This window comes from Mastomys coucha, unplaced genomic scaffold (genome assembly GCF_008632895.1).
Source record: "Mastomys coucha isolate ucsf_1 unplaced genomic scaffold, UCSF_Mcou_1 pScaffold14, whole genome shotgun sequence".
Lineage (NCBI taxonomy): Eukaryota > Metazoa > Chordata > Mammalia > Rodentia > Muridae > Mastomys > Mastomys coucha.
Genome location: NW_022196896.1, coordinates 67,207,692 through 67,226,437, shown reverse-complemented (window position 1 = coordinate 67,226,437; position 18,746 = coordinate 67,207,692). Strand labels below are relative to the sequence as shown.

At 44.6% G+C, this 18,746-nt stretch overlaps 1 protein-coding gene across 2 annotated transcripts in view; it reads right to left on the bottom strand.

The window, feature by feature from the left end:
* Npas2 (neuronal PAS domain protein 2) overlaps positions 1 to 18,746 on the bottom strand; it is a 185,537-nt gene that overhangs the window by 33,338 nt on the left and 133,453 nt on the right. For both annotated transcript variants that reach the window (XM_031367287.1, XM_031367288.1), the window contains exons 8-13: positions 10,724 to 10,842; positions 9,739 to 9,821; positions 8,903 to 9,009; positions 6,597 to 6,744; positions 3,466 to 3,550; positions 478 to 619 (exon numbers count right to left, since the gene is read on the bottom strand). In XM_031367287.1, coding sequence (XP_031223147.1) covers positions 478 to 619; positions 3,466 to 3,550; positions 6,597 to 6,744; positions 8,903 to 9,009; positions 9,739 to 9,821; positions 10,724 to 10,842 — 684 coding nt within the window. The remainder of the gene's footprint in view (positions 1 to 477; positions 620 to 3,465; positions 3,551 to 6,596; positions 6,745 to 8,902; positions 9,010 to 9,738; positions 9,822 to 10,723; positions 10,843 to 18,746) is intronic.

Below are 18,746 nucleotides of genomic sequence, written 5' to 3'. Positions count from 1 at the left end.
ATACGTTAGAGTCATTTTAGAAGAGGGAACAATAATTGAGAAAATGTCCCCACCAGATTGTGGGTAAACCTGTGGTACATTTTCTTGATTGATGATAGGATGTAGGTGGGGCCACCCCTGGGCTGGTAGTCCTGGATGGCAGGCTGAGCAAGCCACGAGGAACAAGCCAGTAAGCAGCACTCCTCCATGGCTTCTACATCGGATGCTGCCTCGACCTCCTGCCCAGGCATCTCCGGATGACACCCTACAGCTGAAATAGGAAATAAACCCTCTCCTCCCCAGTTGCTTTTTGGTCATGGTGGTTTTTTTTTTTTTTTGGTGTGTGTGTTTTGTTTTTTTGTTTGTTTGTGTTTTTGTTTTACACCCTGTTCATTCTTGGTACAGATGGCCTGACCCAACTCAGTCTGGGACTTTGTGCGACTCTGTGCCCCTGGTCTGATGACCCTCATTCTTACCCGTTTATGGAAGGGTACTCACAGGTGGGTTCTGACATGGCTGTGTGTGAGGACTTGTGGGAACTCCTCGAGGATGCTGATGGCGAAGGACTGCTGGTAAGACCTGAGGTGCCCATGTCAAGTGCATTAAAGTGCTGCTCAGGCTCCAGGCTTGAGTCCTTTTCCTGAAACACACACATGTGCATGTGAGCACGTGGGTACACGCACGTGGACACACACACACACGCACTCACATACACACACTTCAGCATTAAGATTCCATGAATGCATGAAAACATGACTTTAGTTCAGGCATGTAGAAGAATTTAGAAGAAATTGGGAGACGTGCTCTATCCTTTTAGGAAACATTCTAAATATGTTTGGGTAGAGCAGATACTCGTGTGCTGTGACCTCACTAAGACACATTGTCTCACAAACCACATTTATCTATACTTTCTCTCTTATTTTGATTTTTTTATATTCCCTCCACTGACTGTACATTCTATTTGCTCCTTAAAACAGTTTTCTTGTTGCCCAGGATTTTGGTTTTCTGAAATAAGAGATCAGAACGCAGTAGAGCTACGATTAGCCGATGAGACACAGGCCACTGGGCCATCACAAGGTTCTTCCTATACTGCCTCTCCTGCTTGCTCTCTGCATGGATAAAGAGCCCGTGGTCTACATCTATCCCAAACAAGATATGACGGGAGAGAAAGCAGCTTTGGTGGACAAGCTCCAAACCTTTATGGCTTAAGAGTAATAGTGTATGCAAATAGGATATAATATTATTTTTAAGCCGAAGATGAAAACAGTGTTTATTCTCCTAAGTCTTGTGGCAACCCAGAAGGGAGAAATTGCCAGCACCCACTGTGCAGTCACTGACTTGGGTATTCAGTTTCACCTAAGTGAGGCCCACACATTGTTCTGACTTTAGATTTGGTTGCTACCATGGTGTGTATGTGTGTGTGTCGATGTGAGTGTGAATGTGAGTGTGAATGTGTGTATGTATGTGTGTGTGTGCAAGTATGTGTGTGCATGTGTGCATGTGCGCCACTGTAAAGAGGACTGAGGTGACTGATAAATGTGACCTACAATCCTTTCTGTCAAACAGAATGGCCGGATGTACCTGTATGTGTGGTGGGAGATGTCATTTGCTTAGTGACAATTTCCTTAGATAAGGCTGATCCAAGGTCACTGCACCATACCACAGTGAATTGCATGTTCCTGCTCAGGGGGTAATCAGCCCCAGGAGTGAGTTCAATGGCTGTGAACACTGAGTGGTGTTCACAGCCATTGCTAGCATGGAATATCATCACATCCAACAATGGAATCTTTATTTCACAGACATGTCAGTCAGTGGAACATTAAATGTCCCCTTGACAAGCGTGAGAAGCAACACCATAGAGGTTTCACTTCAAAGGGAGTTGCTACCTTTTCACACAGAGACCTGAGAGATAGATTTCTGATTGGCTGATGGATACACATTGTACTACTCTGTGGTTGATGGGTGGTGTGTCTAACATCTGTCTAACACTAGCCCAGTTCCATTCTCTGATGCAACACGCAGAGTGCGATTTGGGAAGCAGGCACTTTGCGAAGCAGTGGCAGCCATTCAGGTGAGCATGGAAACTAACAGAGATCAGGTGAGCCTCTGCAGACATGGCTCTCTGATCCTTGAGGGTGAGTTTTCCTTCCTCCCAATTTCATCCACAAGGGATGACAGATGTTTCTATTGATCACAGATAGGTTGGCAGGCTGCTGCAAAGCCTCTGGTCAGATTCTGGAATCTAGATTTCTGGACACCCTAGAACTTGAACGGCTCTACTGCCAAGCATTCACTTAGCTTTCAACATATCCAAGAAAAAAAAAAAAGGTTTGTCCTGCAATTGATGAAGAAAAATCAATCTTTCCTTCCTTCTTTCTTTCTTTCTTTCTTTCTTTCTTTCTTTCTTTCTTTCTTTCTTTCTTTCTCTCTTAATATTTATTTATTTTTTATGTATATGAGTACACTATAGTTGTCTTCAGACACACCAGAAGAGGGCATCAGATCTCATTATAGATGGTTGTGAGCCACCATGTGGTTGCTGGGAATTGAACTCAGGACCTCTGGAAGAGCAGTCAGTGCTCTTAACCACTGAGCCATCTCACCAGCCCAAGAAATCCTTATCTCATAGACTGATTGGCAGCATTTGCTTTCCTGAAAGAACTCAGGATCTTCTAGCTGATAGTTTCTTAGCACACAACACTCTAAGCTTTCTTGTTTTTCCTCTGCTAATGTTTCTGCTTGCTATATGGATGCTCTTTGAGGTCCGAGGCTCTGGCCTTCATAGTTCCTTGGCGTTGTGTGAGGAAAAGTCTGGACAGATGGAACCAGAAAACTTGGGGTAGGGGAAGGAAAAAGGTGGTGGGATTTGTGGACTGAAGGATCATTTTTTACATCAGCATTCCCAGACCAAGCTGATTCTACCATGGCTATTAACTAAAATCTTGTGACACTGAGCCAGAAACAACAGGGAAGGGTGGGGCGGTAGCTTCACATGATTTGCATTCCTAGTACCACAAAGCAAAATCAAAGCAGGAAAGTGTAGGAGGGACAGGCTAATAATTGGAAGCAATACAATAAAGCTTAGTCTAAGAGAGGGACGTAGGCCTTGGATGGTTCCACACTCTAGTGGGTGATGGAATTACTCTCTGGCTTTATCTGTGGCTTTTTATAGCCATCATTGGAAGGCTGGGAAGTTGCCAAGCCATTCCTTGAGTCCAGAGGCTGTTTCTGAGCCAGCTTTTTACAAGCCTGCCCTTGGGTACCCATGCTTCCATGCTCATTGGAGGGAGGGAAGAGAGTACACAGCACCTACCTCGCAGGGCCATTATGGAAGGTAAATGAGCAAACACCCACAAGCCATAGGGAGAGCTGTGGGTCTCCAGCCAGTGCTTAATAGAGATGGATCCATTCTTGCTAGCCTGGTATCTCTCAGAATAACTCATGGGAGGTGCCAATGAGTTCCCCTCTGGGCAGGAATGAACTTACCTTTAGTGCAGAGGGGTGCATGGCCTCTGTGGGTGGGTCTTCCAGAGCCAGCTCCTGTCTCCTTTCCACTCGGACATCTGCATAACTGCTCAGAAAAGAAACACCATTGTGGAGCCTGGACATCCCAGGAAGGCACATGGGACTCTCTACAGAAAACCTACTCACAGAATGTGTGGCACAAAGAAGCCCATCTGTGACCTGCTCAGAGGACTGAGTCTCATTCCTGCCTAATTGTCTTACAAAGATTCTAATATTATGTCCCAACTACTTCCAGTTCTGGGCTGGGTTTATTTCTCTCCCCACTGTTCTTTATCCCTTCATTTCCTGAAATCTCCAGATACAGTAGCTTTTAAGATAAACTTTTATTTGTTGATAAGCTTCTGCTTGTAAACAATTAAAAACTGTGCTTCAGGGGCTGGCGAGATGGCTCAGCGGGTAAGAGCACTGACTGCTCTTCCGAAGGTCCTGAGTTCGGATCCCAGTAACCACACACATGATGGCTACGGCCATCTGTACAGCTACAGTGTCCTCACTCATACACATAAAATAAATAAAATAAATCTTTAAAAAAAGCTGTGCTTCAAACATGTTCATTATGGACAGTATATATGGAAGGATATATAAAGAAACAAACCAAGACCTGGCCAGTCCCAGGCCACTGTTGAATCTAGGGACCCATTTTGTCCACTGTGGATAACTCCATGGTGGAGCTGCAGGATTTGGAGGGGACTGGGATGAGACCCTGGAGTGTCTAATCCCTTCTTTATTTACTTGGTTGAGTCCCCATGCTCTCCTGGACCTAGCTTCTTCCTGCTACTGGGGAGGAAGGAGAGAGCAGGGTGTCATGCACCCTCTCCTGGAGACTGAGCAGCCTACTGGAAAAGACACAGCCTGAGCGGCAATGGATGACTACTGGCCACAAAGCCACAAGGTACTAGCTGAGGAAACCCAAGAGGATGGGTTGGGAACTGAAGAGGGAGTCTGAGCACGGGTGCACACTCTGATAAAATGAGATAAGTTCAATGGCTGAGAAAGGCCAGTGCTTCCCTATTCTCCTCATACTAATGCACACACACACACACACACACACACACACACACACACATATGCACAGATGTGTGCCAATCTTCATATGTGTTACACATATATGTATGTGTAACATATATACATACACATATACACATATATGCACATACATATATACATATATATACATACATATGTAAGCATATACACATATACACACATACACACATACACACATATATACATATATATATACACAAATCTATATATATACATATGCATGCATACACACATACACATATATACATATCATACATATACATACACATATACATACATTATACACAAATGCACATATACAAATACACATACATATACATATATACATATACACATATACATATACATACATATATATGCATATATGCATATATGCACATACATATATGCACATACACATACACATATACATATATACACATACCCATACATATATAAGCATATATACCTATACACACATACATATATACTATACATACATGTATATGCATATATGCATATACACATACATATATGCACATATACACATATATACACATATACACACATACACATATACATACACATACACAAATATACATATACACATACACATATACACATATCACACATATACATGCATATATATACATTATACACATATACACATACACATATACATACATATACATGTATATACATACACACATATAAATATATAATCATACACACATGCACATATACACACATGCACATATACACATATGCATATATACTATAAATATATATACATATACACACATATAATACATGTATGCACATATACACACATACACACATGCATATATATAATACACATATACACATATATGCATATACACATATACATATACACACATATATACAGATATATACACTTATGTATATACATAGATACATATACATACATATACACATACACACAATACACATATACACATATATGCATACACATACACATACATATTGTTCCTCTACAGATGCTCAAGTCTCTAATATGAAATGGGGTAGCACTTGCACATCAGCCTCTTGCAGACTTCATACACAGATAGTTTCCTTCTAACATATAGTGTGATACAATGTAAATGCTTTGCACATAGCTGCTATACTGTGCTCTTTACAAACAGTGAGAAGAAAAAAATGCTTGTATATCTTTAGTATGAATATAATTTAAAATATTTTCCATCAGTGATTAGCCATATATAGATGTAAAATTCACTTGATAGAAGGGTGGGCTAGTTATTATTTTATTAGATTTTTTTTTCAGAGACAAGGTCTCATCCTGTAGCCCAGGCTGACCTTGAACGAGATCCTCCTGACTCAGCTTCTCATACTAGGATTATAGGAGCATGCCACTGTGCTGGGCATAAAGTCTCTCTTCTAAACCAGCCTCAGATCAGCTTGTTTTCTTGGTGTTTCTGTGCTGGGATGGAGGGCGAATGACCACGTCCCTTTACCTCTGAGAGCTGGGAACCCACACAGGATACGTCTATGCTATTCTGGATATATTGCTACCCTTTGATTCCCTGCTTATCCATCCTGAACTGAGGGTTCTAGGGACCCCCAGGGCCAGCTTCCTACAGGCAGCCCAGATGTTCTGGTAATACTACCTCAGTTGCCAGCAGGGGTTTTTTAAGCCTTAAAGAAAAAAAGGTATGTGTTTGAGTTATTTGGTGGCAACATTTTAATTTTCCTCTCAAAAACAGCAACAAGGAAAAGCTGGGGGCTGGAGAGAGATGAGGGAAAAATATGTAAGTAGGTCACTGAAGCAGGAATTTACTAAGTAAGATCCTGGCAGCTTTCAAAGGGGCTTAACAGAACTCACAGGAAGCCCCAGGCCTGGAGGAGAGGGGTGTCTACCTGGGCAGGGGCTGAGTTCTTGACTATCCAGCTTGCTGCAGAGGCTAGCCGGAGTTTCTCCTCTCATACAGGGGGTGTACTTAAGGTGGGCCCTGGCCCTTCCCTATCCCTGGGGGGCCTTACCCACCCTCCCAGGTCCCTCCCAGAGTCTCCAGGCTGCTCAGTACCTGACCACCGAGTGGGTGCACACGATGAACTCGGGCTTGGAGTTCCATTGGTGGTAGGTGATGTAGTAGTGGGTTTGCAACCAAATCCACTGTTGCCCTTTGGTTAGAAACCGGTAACAACACGACTTCCCTTTGCCAAACTGCATCACTAGGAGGAGAAACAGCAGACTCAGTATATAACTCACGCTAATGTAAAGTGACCTTTCCCTCAAGACTTACGACTAAAATCGAAACATTGTAGGAGACAGCACCAAATATTGTTTCTTTTTCCTGGTCGCACCATACTTTAAGGGACTATTCTCACGCTGTCTAACACTTTTGGGGGCCGTGGGGTTCTGGAGATAGAGTTTGGGGCCTCTCACACTTACTAGGCACATGCTTTGACTTAGTCATACTCAGTCAATGAAGAATTCTTAATACAACAATCTGTATATTCCCAAATGCGCAAAGGCTTAAAGAACTCTTCTTCACACGACGGCACCCAAGGATAGATTTTTCAGCTGGAGGCTTAAGGAAAAGGAGGCTCTGGCTTTCTTGGGACTTCTCTTCCTGCTGGAGGTACGAAGCCTTTGGAACTTCAAGAGCCAAGCAGAGGAGAGAGCATCCAGACGCTGGGAGAAGTGGACCCAAAATAGACCTGACAACTAGCTACCGATGGACAGACTCTACAGCTGTCATCCACAGTTGAGTCTCAGTCTACACCGTTTTAGAACAGAGAGTCTGGCATGGACGCCTACAGTCCAGGCCTTCCCTGCAGCTGCATAACTGCCTAGAGCCCCTGGAGTTTTGTCTGCAGATGGCTCCTTGTGGGGAGGGGAGTATCCAGGACAGAATGCACGCCAGTGGTTTATTAGCTCACGTGAGGCAGAAAGATAAATTATGGATCTGAGGAAGAAGACCAATTTGGATTTTATTACCACAGCGCTCGAAATTTAGCATCTTGTAATGAAAACCGTCATGAGGAATCTTAGGGAAGTGGAACTAGCAAAGGGAACCATGGCCTCAAAACAATGCGGTTCTGAGCAGGGAGTACCGGCTGAATGAAGTGTGGGCTCTACAAAGCAAGCACATCATGCCAGAGCCACTGGGCAAGTCTATCGATGCCCAGTTTAATTCTCCAACCTGAAAGGCTTCTCTATGCTAGAAGAGTCAGAGGCAGCCAGAGGTTTAAAGTGGGCATGCTTCTCCTATCTGAATGTGCATACCAACCCAGTGGAGGGACTGTGAAAGTAGATTTTCTCACTCCTGATCCCTTGTGGAGGGATCCTGAGAGTCTACAGCTGTAGCTAATCTGGTGCTTATATGACTTGTCTAAGCTACATTTTGAGGAGCAAGGGGTGAAGGTTAAGATGAACTTTATATCCCAACAGATCTCAGCTGCAATTCCAGCTTGCTCCTCTGTCAACAAGGATAGCACTGAGAAAAAAGTCCGAACAGCTCCTATAGGTAAGGCATCTACTGAAGACCAATGCCCATGGACCATTTATCAGAAGTCATAGCTCAATGTCATGGAAACTGGTTTTATTTAAAGCTGAGCATTGGTGCCAAAAGCAAGTGGTTGGTTCTTCTTGTGAATGAGAACTGGAAAAACTTGTAATTCTTGCTTTCCCAGGGCATGGGGCCTACCCTAAATGCTTGCTGGAGTGCTTCCCTCTTCTGTGGCACAAAGCCTTCTCTGACTTCTCTCTCAGCATGGGAGGGGTCCTCTGATCTCCTCAAGATCCTGCATATACCCCTTCCATACTGGCAGCATCCTGCAAAGTCCTCTGCTTCTGGACTTCTTAGCAGACTCCCACCCCAGAGGGCAGCCAGGAGATGCTGGCCACAGCTATGAGCATCTTTTGGGTGAACGTCCAAAAGAACATTTACTGGGAAAAGTCAAGTTACAAAGCCACTCGCTTGACAATGTTGTATTTGAGGAGGACAGGAGATCAACCTTAGCCTTGTGGTCTGCCACCAATGTCTGACTGCTCAAGAGCAGGTAGAGCATTTGGTATTTTGCCTTTCAAATGCATTCCATAGCCTAAAAGAAAGTCTAGCCCTGCCTTAATTTTTTGATTAGGATTAATAAGCATGACTTTCTGGATGATAGTGGGATGTTGCTGGAGATCTGGGCAATATCGATTCCACATTGGACCCAGAGGGCTAAGTGTAGGAAAGAATCCTATAAACTGCCACAATCACCGCATGGGACACTATCCCTTGCCCACTCTGACAAGCAGGCTTCCAGAGGCACAGAATCCTGCTGTTTGGGCCCCTGAAAAGCAAACGCAAGACTCCTGGTCTGGCTGGTGAGTGGTACTCACGGTGCTGGTGGCACCTGGCCAGGAGCTCCAGGTCATCAATGTGGTAGTAGTCGTAGCCTGAGGTCCCAAGTACTTCAAAGGGCAGGTATCCTATGATTGGAGGGGCTCTGCAAGGAGACACAGGGGAACTCTTCACACACAGCTCACAAGCTGGTTGTAACACTCAGTTTGCATGTCTAGTTTTCATGGAGGGCCTCATTTATCAAGAACCAGGGGGCAGGGAAACTGCAATGTAACAATGTGACAACAGTCAATGTAACAATGTAACAACAGTTAGGTCCAGAGAGCCTGTGTTTATAAAGAACCCATTTGTTTCAGCATATAGGTACTCCATTCCTTTGGATAACCTGGCCCGAATGATAATGAGAACTTATAGATATTGAAGAATTTAAAACAGCCGGAGACTGATCCAGGCCAATGCCCCCGATTAAAGAGCAGGGAAAGGTAGTTGCTCGTTCATCACTGGGAACGATGCTGTGAAGGAAAGATGAAGAATTGGGCTGAAGGATCAAAGGACGGTGAAAGAAATCAGAGAATTTCTCTTCTGACATTTGTTTCTTGCCAATTGGGAATTATAAATGGCCTAAGTTGGGACCATCCAAAAGACATCTTGGGGCTAAGGTATCACTCTGAACGTAGGACCCGATCGCAAGTGGGGCAGGCACAAGAATGTCAGGGTACCGACCTTCCCCTTAGCTGGGAAAAACTGTTCTTACTGCCAGGGAGTCCTTCCCCACCATGGACCAAGCTGGACTTTATTCTCCCAAGTGGTGCCCGGCTCATGCAAACAACGCTTGAAAAGGAACCAACTCAAATATGTTTTTCTTCTCACAAACCTGTGATCCAGAAATAAAAATTTCCATTCCAAGCTATGCCTCGAAGTGAATTCCTCTAAAGGTTCGTCAGCTACACACATTTCCTGTGTTGGAAAAGGAAGAAGAAGAAAAAAATAAAAAGGCAGAACATTGCTCGGAGTGCCAGATGCTTACCCTAGGTTGGTTCAAATGGAATGATAATACAAGGATGGGTAATACAAGTTAAAACTGTTCTGAGACAATCTCCAAATAGTGCGGCACTGAAATTTGTCATCTGTAGCTAATTTCTGTATTAGCTGATCCTCAATTCATTTCACAAACTGGGAAAAGGACCTAGGAGCCAAACAGTGCCTCTCCCCTCCCCCCATTCCCGTTATCTGGAATTGTGGCAAACGTGGAGATGGCTTTTCATCTGAATCTGAATTACTAATTTAATTCCATCCACATTTGTACTAGAGATGTGAGTTGGGACCACAGGAGGAAAATACAATCAATGCTCTTGTTTTGTGGGTTTTTTTTTTTTTGACTCACAGTCTGAGCCACACCTACTCTGCACACAATGGTAGTGCAACCACTTGAAGCCTGCAGTTAGCCACCAACATCTCCATGGACCTATCAGCAATGGGTGTTTCCTTCAAACCAAACAACCCACAGGAACCTGGGGCCATGGTGGGGGCAAGCACAGAAACTAGACATTTAGTGTTTTGAAAATTATTATTATTATTATTATTATTATTATTTGGTTTTATGAGACAGGGTTTCTCTGTATAGCCTTGGCTGTCCTGGAATTCAGTCTATAGACCAGGCTGGCCTCAAACTCAGAAATCTGCCTGCCTCTGCCTCTCAAGTGCTGGAATTAAAAGCATGTGCCACCACTACCTGGCTTTGAAAACTAAGTTTTAAAAATAACTTTACTGCAATTTTATTCTCTTCCACAAGGATGATTAATGGCAGGTAGCCAAGGTGAAGGGACGAGGTCCCTGTGATATCAGTGTCAGGGACTTGCCTTTAAGAACTGCGGGGTTGCCAGGCGCACGGTGGCGATGAAGCAGACCTCCTTTCCTAGGGGCACACGGCAGGGTCTTGAAAGGGTGTTGTCAAAGCCATTACAGGAGGGGCTAGGCACTGAGAGGGAGGAAGACACACAGGTTAGCTCTGCCTGGTGACACTAGCTAATCCTTACGTGACACTTCCTGCTTTCAGGAATTTTTGTATCCTAACTTGCTCTGTTTTACGATCTAGGTACATCGATATTCTCATGGCACACATGAGGAAACTGAGGCATTTGTTTTAGGCCATCTTCCTAGAGGCTGAGCTGGGAATCCAGTTCATGGTAATAGCCATACCTGACTGACCTTCACTTCTACAAGCTATTCAAAGTTTCCTTCTTGTGTTGGAGAAACTGCTCTATAATGCAAGGCCTACTTCTACGGCAGTGGTTCTCAACCTTGGAAATGCGGCCGACCCTTTAATATAGTTCCTCATGTTGTGGGGACTCTAACCATAAAATTATCTCGCTGTTACCTCATAACTGTAATTTTGTTGCTGTTATGAATCGTCATGTAAATATCTTGATATGCGGGAGATCTCTTGTGCAATCCTTGTAAAAGGATCGCTAGACCCCCAGAGGGGTCACAGCCCACAGGCTGAGAACTGCCGATCTACAGGAGGGAGGTCTAGATGTTGACTTCTGCTGATCCTCTAAGAGTAAGTTTCATAGTCCAACAGTGTTTCCATTACAGATCGCTCCCATGGAAAGAAGTGATGTCCTCTTCTCAAGCAAGAAGGGATCTGTCTCAAACCTCATCTCAGGGAGTCTGGGATGACATAGGGGCTGGACGCCTGAGAGGATGTCCTTAGGATGAAGGTAGTTACGGCTTGGGACTCGGATGTCCTACAGACACCTGTGTGGTAAAGGCTCAGTTTCCAGTTTGGTGCTGCCTGGAAGTGGTAGAACCTATGGGAGGTGGCACTTAGTGGGATGTTCTTGGCTTCTGGGGTTCTGCCTTAGGAAGAGATGGTTAGACTCTGGTTTTCATCCATACTTTCTCTCTCCCAGCTACATATTAAGCAGCTCCGTTCTGCTGTGTGCTGTGTGCTGCGTGCTCTGTGTTCCCTGCTATGATGATCATGATGATCCTCCCCATTGCAGGCCACAGAGCAACAGGACAACAAAGCAACTCTGAAACTCTGAACCGGACTCAATTAATCTTGTTAAATGTTGGTTACTAGCTACGTATCAAGCAGCTCCGAGGAGACCGAGGCCTGGAAAAGTCGCTCAGAGAGAAGCTAACAGAGTGAGAGCTCCACTGGTCTTTGTCTGAGCCCAGGATCTCAGCGAGTAAAGGGCTTGGGTTTAATTCAAGGCCACCAATGTGTTTAGACCGGGATCCCAGTGCACCCCCTAAGATACCACTGGGCATCACTGATGTCCTTCCTGGAAGCCACCAGCCCTTTCTTTAGGGTGACTGTGGAGAACTAGGTGACATTCTGGGCCAGAAATATTCTATTATCTTGATTGAATTTGGTGAGGAAAGAACCCAGTTAAATATGAAAATAACCAAGTTGGCACAGCCACAGAATCCTCAAATTCCAATGTCTGGCTGGCTCCCCTAGAACCTCTGGTTTGGCTACTTGGGCTCTGTCCAGATCACATAATTTAGGCATGGGTACTCTCCAGAGCTCCATTGGCTAACCATATGCCAGGGCCAAGGCTCCCTAGAGTAGAGGACCATACAGCCTTTTCTTTAAAAATTATGACTGGTTACAGCTGGCTCTTTACAACTGTGACTTCTGAATCTGCAAAATAGACCAACTTTGGATCCCATATATCTGAAAATATCTGAAAAAAGCCACTATATATTTATTGAACACACACACACACACACACACACACACACACACACACACACACACCTTTTCAACATCGTTGTCTCCTAAGGTATTCAGTAAAGGCATGTAGCATTTCCATCATGCTAGGCACTGTAAGTCAGCTGTATGATTTAAAATATATGGGGTGTGTGGGTGCTATGAAAATACCACACTGCTTTATACAAGGGACCCAACCAGCTATGGGTATTGGTATCTGAGGTGCCTGGGAACAAGCCCCTAGTGGACAGTAACAGGTGACTCTTTAACCTGCGCTTTCTATACTCACAGATTTCAGTATCATTATGCTTTCCAATTTAGCCAAAAGCATATGGGACATCGGAAAACCAAATGCATTTAAAATGAAATCCGCAGGATTACAGTTTAGCTTTCCAATCACATTTTTTTTGTTTTCTATATTTATAGGTTTGAAAATGATCCTACAATGTGGTCTGCTCTCCACTGACATGAATAAATTCACTTTACCAAACACATTCTCTGAATCTACTCACATAAATACTAATAAATGTTTCCAAACACGAACTCGAAGTGAGTAAAATGGCAAATAGTGATCTCGAGAGAGTTCACATCTGTCATGAGCTGGCTTAAGACTGTTGTAGGCTCATTGTGTGGGGTGAGCCAAGAGATTTATCAAGGGGAAGGAAAACAATCCCACATAAGGGAAGGTCTGCAGACGTGAACATCTGTGTAATAAAAAAAGACATTAAAAATTTCCCAGATGTGAAATGCTCTCTACTCGAATCGAAGAGACATTACCCTGCCAGATAACTACCTCATAAAATTCTCTTGACTCTTTTTGGAATACTGAGACCTTGGAGGCAAATTTCTAAGCACCCGCTAGGGCCTTAAGGCGGCATCCTTCTTCTCCCTCTACCGATGCACCTGGTGTAAGTCACCCCTTGGCTACTGAACCCACATGCTGCCAGCAAGGACCCTCTCCCTGATTTCCTGTTAAAAGGGGACAGAAGGTAGGGAGGTGGGAAACCCCATCTAACATGTGTTCCTCCCTCAAAAGCGGTAGAGACTGCCATGGCAGTCATTCTGTGGGACTTTGAAGACTTTCCACCTGGCCTGGCTGTCTTCCAACAGTTTTATCTGCACTTTTATAACTTCAAAGGCGTTAAAGGTGAATATCTAACCCACTTCCTACCCCCCATCAAATCCTTGCCAAGGATGGGCCTTCATTACTGTGGCCTGCACTTGGGTCCCAAAAGTGAGTGTCTGTTGTTCCAAACAAGCTTTTCCCCACTCGAAGCCTGAGGCATCCGAGCGATTGATCCATGGGGAGAGAAAATCAGGATGGCCAGGCGGTGGTGGCGCATGCCTTTAATCCCAGCACTTGGGAGGCAGAGGCAGGCCGATTTCTGAGTTTGAGGCCAGCTTGGTCTCCAGAGTGAGTTCCAGGACAGCCAGGGCTACACAGAGAAACCCTGTCTCGAAAAACAAAAACAAAACAAAAAAACAAAACAAAGCAAAACAAAACAGAAAATCAGGGTGAATGTTTTAATAGCAGTGACGAGGTGGGTAGAGGCCAAGAGAAGACCTTGCAGAGGAAGCGAGGGGAGGAAGCTCCCTTCCACACTGCTGGTTAAGTGTGAAATGACTTTTGACTTGAAGCATGGGGCTCTCGCATGTTCCAGAGGCGACACAGGAATGCATGCCGCACAGTCCTATTTAGCACTTAGAGTAACTCTCTGGCACTTTAGATCCCAAGGTAGCTTAAAGCCCCTTAATTAAGGATTCAATTACCTATTTCGAGTTAAATAACAGAAAAAAAAAATACATCTAATTACAACTGGCTTCCTTACTTCTCAGAAGGACTTGCCACTGACTGTCAGCACAGCCGTGCTTTCTCTGGTTGGCCAGAGACCTTGGAGGCACTCATGGTATAGAGGAGTGTTTATCTCTCTCTCCATTTTCCTCCTGGAGGCTGCTTGCTCAAAACTGATGCTCTCCTTGCCAAAGGCTGGGGAGGCAGGCCTTTTCCACGTCTTGCTTCTCATCTCCAGTGCTGCACAGGGGTCCTACTACAGCCAGCAGGTTTTCTGGATGACTCCCTCAGGGAGGACTTCTATTCCACACTCAAGCTGAGCTTAGTTAGGGCTCAGTTCAGGAAGGAGCATTTCTGGTCTTCGCCAGTAACTGACATACAGACTTTGGGACCCTAGGGCCAATTGTCCTTTACAGTTCCTCCACTTTGTCACTGTTGGGGGAGGGGTTCTGGAAGTTGGCATTCAGGCTAGCTTACTACCCTACCTACTGAAGGATGAACACTGCTTCAAAGGAGGCCCCAGCAAGATGGCGGCTGAGAATTCCATGCTGTATCGCTATCAAGGGTTGACAAACAAACAGTGGAAGTGTCTAGCAGGGGCCCCTGCCTGGAGAGATGCAGGGGGTGACATGGCTTTGGATCTTCAGACTTAAATGTTTGGTCCAAAGGTTCTCAAGCTCTGAGCTTTTCTAAGGTAGTATCTATCGGTCCTGTTAAGGACACAAGGTGAGTTACAATAATGGACACCTGGCTTGGGGGTCTTATCTCATGGGGTTCAGGAATGGAGGGAAGGGAGAATTAAGAGTTAGCAGTGAGTATTTGTTGAAAGATGTCCTGACCATGTCCCACTTGGCCAGCAGCTCAGTCATCTCAGCGAAACACTTTCCTTGGATGAGCTGCTGACATGCTATTTGCAAAATCTGTGAGAAAGCACATGACTAGTCCACCCAGAATGTAAGGGCGAACTTTCTAGGCATCTCTTGGAACAAACGAGAGATGTTGTGGATGGATATCTAGAAAGATATGGCTTAGCAGTCGGAGATAAGCTTTACTCAGCAAAAGGAGGTTCCTCAGCCTCCTACCTACGTTTGACAGGTAACACTCCATGTTTAGTTAGGATTTGGAGCCCATGAGAGGAAAATACTTTCCAGCCCACTCATGAGGCATTGTCTCCCACTAAGGAGGTGCTAAGTGATTTCAGACTCCATGTTTCCTTCTTTGCATGCTTTGTTGGGTATGTTCTGAACAGCCAGATATCAATGTTCTTGGGAGACATTCGCATACTCACTCTGCCACATCCTAGCCCGAGAACCGCCTGCGTGGCTTGCATCATGCTTGGCTTCTTTTTATTTCTGCCAGGTCTGCTTAGCAGAAAGGCAAGCAAGATAAGAGCTCCGGGAGAGGGCTAGGTTGGCAATTTTCTGAACTGGAAAAAAAAGTCGCTCTAACGAGAAACTGTATGTCTTACTTAAATCTTTTCTACTTCCTGGCATTCATTGAGATTTTTCAAAGGGCCAGAGAGGACTTTGGTAATAGATTCAAGACTTCCCCCTGAGGGTTAGTGTGGTTAAGGGTAAATCCTCCATATGTTGAGGAAGGTAAACTTCCTCTTGAGGCCCTCATCTTGTCTGGATATTTTTGACATGCTTTCAGTTAAAATTATAGACCATCTTGTGCATGAAGTTTCTCCCAGATGAGAGTGAGCAGAAAGACGTAGTTGATAAATGTGGCTCCATTGTAGTATGGACCTGAGATGATGGTGTGGGATCAGGGCCTTGGGGAATAGCTTCTTATTCGCCATAATCTGAATCCTGCTGCTGTCTAATCTGATAGCTGATCACCACTGAGGGAGGAGTCGCTGCTGCCTGGCTGAGCTTCACTGCTAGCTCTGAGAGGCCAGTGATGAGAGGCTAGCTCTGAGAGGCCAGTGATGAGAGGCTAGCTCTGACAGGCCAGTGATGAGAGGCTAGCTCTGAGAGGCTAGCTCTGAGAGGCCAGTGATGAGAGGCTAGCTCTGAGAAGCCAGTGATGACCTCACCCTGAACACTCTGTATAAGAGGTTTCCAAACCCCTGCCTCTGGATTCAGGGAGCTCTGGTGTGCTTGCATTCTGATATCTTATACTAAGACATCTTAGTTCTTTAGCACTGGGGAGAAACAGAATACAAAAGCAACAACCTCAAAGCCAGGCAACCTACAGAGATCCCAGGGAACACATGGATCCAAGAGGTAGAAGCTGAAAGGCCCAGGCTTCTGCCAATGCTTCAATCTGGTGCTGTGGTTAGAGGCAACTAGGTAAAATGAGGGCAAGGAAACTTTTATACTCTGGTGTGTGGTTTCTGGAAAGCTCAGGGTGGAATGTTTGCTGAGGGTGACCTATTTGGAACCATACCAGTGACTTTTGAAATGCTGTGTTCTGGATTTCAGCCACATGCACATTTAAGTCCAAGGCTGTGGGAAGACCCAGTAAAGGATGGCTTTCTTCTTGCCGTGGAGTGACCTATCAGGAGTAGAACCTGCTTCTTACGGCCCCTTAGAGCAAAGATGTTCATTGTGTTCTGGATATTCCTCTAGCTGCTGTCTTCCTGCTCATATAGCAGTAGGGAAGTGGACGTGACACTGGTTACCCGGAGCTTAAGAAGATCATCCTGACCACATATTTAATTAGAAGAGTGAAAATACAGGGCGGCGTGTTTGTCCAAAAGAAGACTCTCTCCTCGCCTCTCCTTGTAGAGAACATCTGTTGTACGACAGACATAGTTTAAATAGAGTCTTTTTATTTTAGCGATGTTCTGGAAATGATCAACGCATAGAGCAGAGGAAGCTGTGGACACTGACCACTTCACTGCTATCAGCCAGCCAGGGTCCTTGGTGGGGACCTAAGCTCACTTAGCCCGGTCTGGATCCTTCAGGAGCCCTTGCCAGACAGGTCAGGAACCTTTCTCAAAGAACTAATTTCTTGACCTATTTCCCATCACACATTTCTTCACATGTTAAACACACATAGGATAAAGAAGTCCTGTGTTGGGCTAGAGAGGTGGCTCAGCTCTTAAGAGCACTGACTGCTCTTCCAGAGGTCCTGAGTTCAAATCCAAGCAATTACATGGTGGCTCACAGCCATCCGTAATGAGATCTGATGCCCTCTTCTGGGGTGTCTGAAGACAGCTACAGTGTACTTACATATAATAAATAAATCTTTTAAAAATACATATACATTAAATATATGCAATTAAAAAATTAAAAAAAAAAGAAGTCCTGTGTTTTATATCCTCTTCCTAGAACACTGGGGACCAATGGCCATCTCTCCTAAGGAATGACTACCAAGTGCAAACATTAAGGGGAGGGGAAATCCCATCTTGCTCAAGTCTTTGGTCAACTGCTGTTTTACTGGAACAGTATAAACACTAGAGGTATAAAGACAGAGGTGAACGGGTGAGTTCCAAAACTCCCACGAGAAAGCATAATCTCACCATCGAGGACAAAGGTACTTTTCTCTGTCCATGCTTCTCCCCTGCTTCCATCCTAACCCCATGGCAAAGGTTAAGAGACTGGGGGAGTCTCAAAGTGTTATCCAGAGTCAACAAGAAAGCAGACTGGATCCTCATGTGCAAACCACGAGGGTCTCCAATAGCTCTCGCTGATTCAGCATTAACCGCTCCCCTCTCTGCGCATGCTCAGAAAGAATCCCAGGGCTCAGTGCAAGCTGAGGGCTCCATCACTGACCTATTTTTTAGGTTGACTCCTAACAATTATACATAGTAAGGGGGAGCCAGGTATGTTTCAGGTATGTTGTTCAATGTTCAAACCAAGGCAAGCGTTGGTACCTCCTTAGATATCGATCATTTCTTTGTGGTGAGAGTACACGTAAAGTCCTCTCTTCTAGAGCTTTAAGTGAGCAGTACATCAGGGCTATCTCTAGTCCCACTGCTGTGGTGGAAAGGAACATTAGAAGTATGTCTCTCTGCTAACTATAGTCACCTATGCATTTCACTTCTGGTCTTTTGCGTTCAGGCCAAGTCATTATGTACACTTGCGGACTCCCGTGATGCTCTAGAGGGAGACTATGTTCTTGCTTTCAATATTCCTGCTTTGTATGCTTCGTGTTTATAGCAGCAACAGTTTAAAAAAAAACAGTTTAAAAAAGTCACACATAATTTCCACACACTCTTTCAAGCAAGCCAATGTTGTCTCAGCTTGAAGTGAAAATAAAGCCTCACTACATTAAAATAAATAAATAAAAATTAAAAACACAGCTCAGGTAAGAATGAAGTCCGCCTACGTTCTTGAAGCCTTCTAAGATGTGCTATACAATGGGATGTTTTAAAGCACTGTCTGGAAGCTTTTTAGTAAGAGAAATACAAGTTCACGGG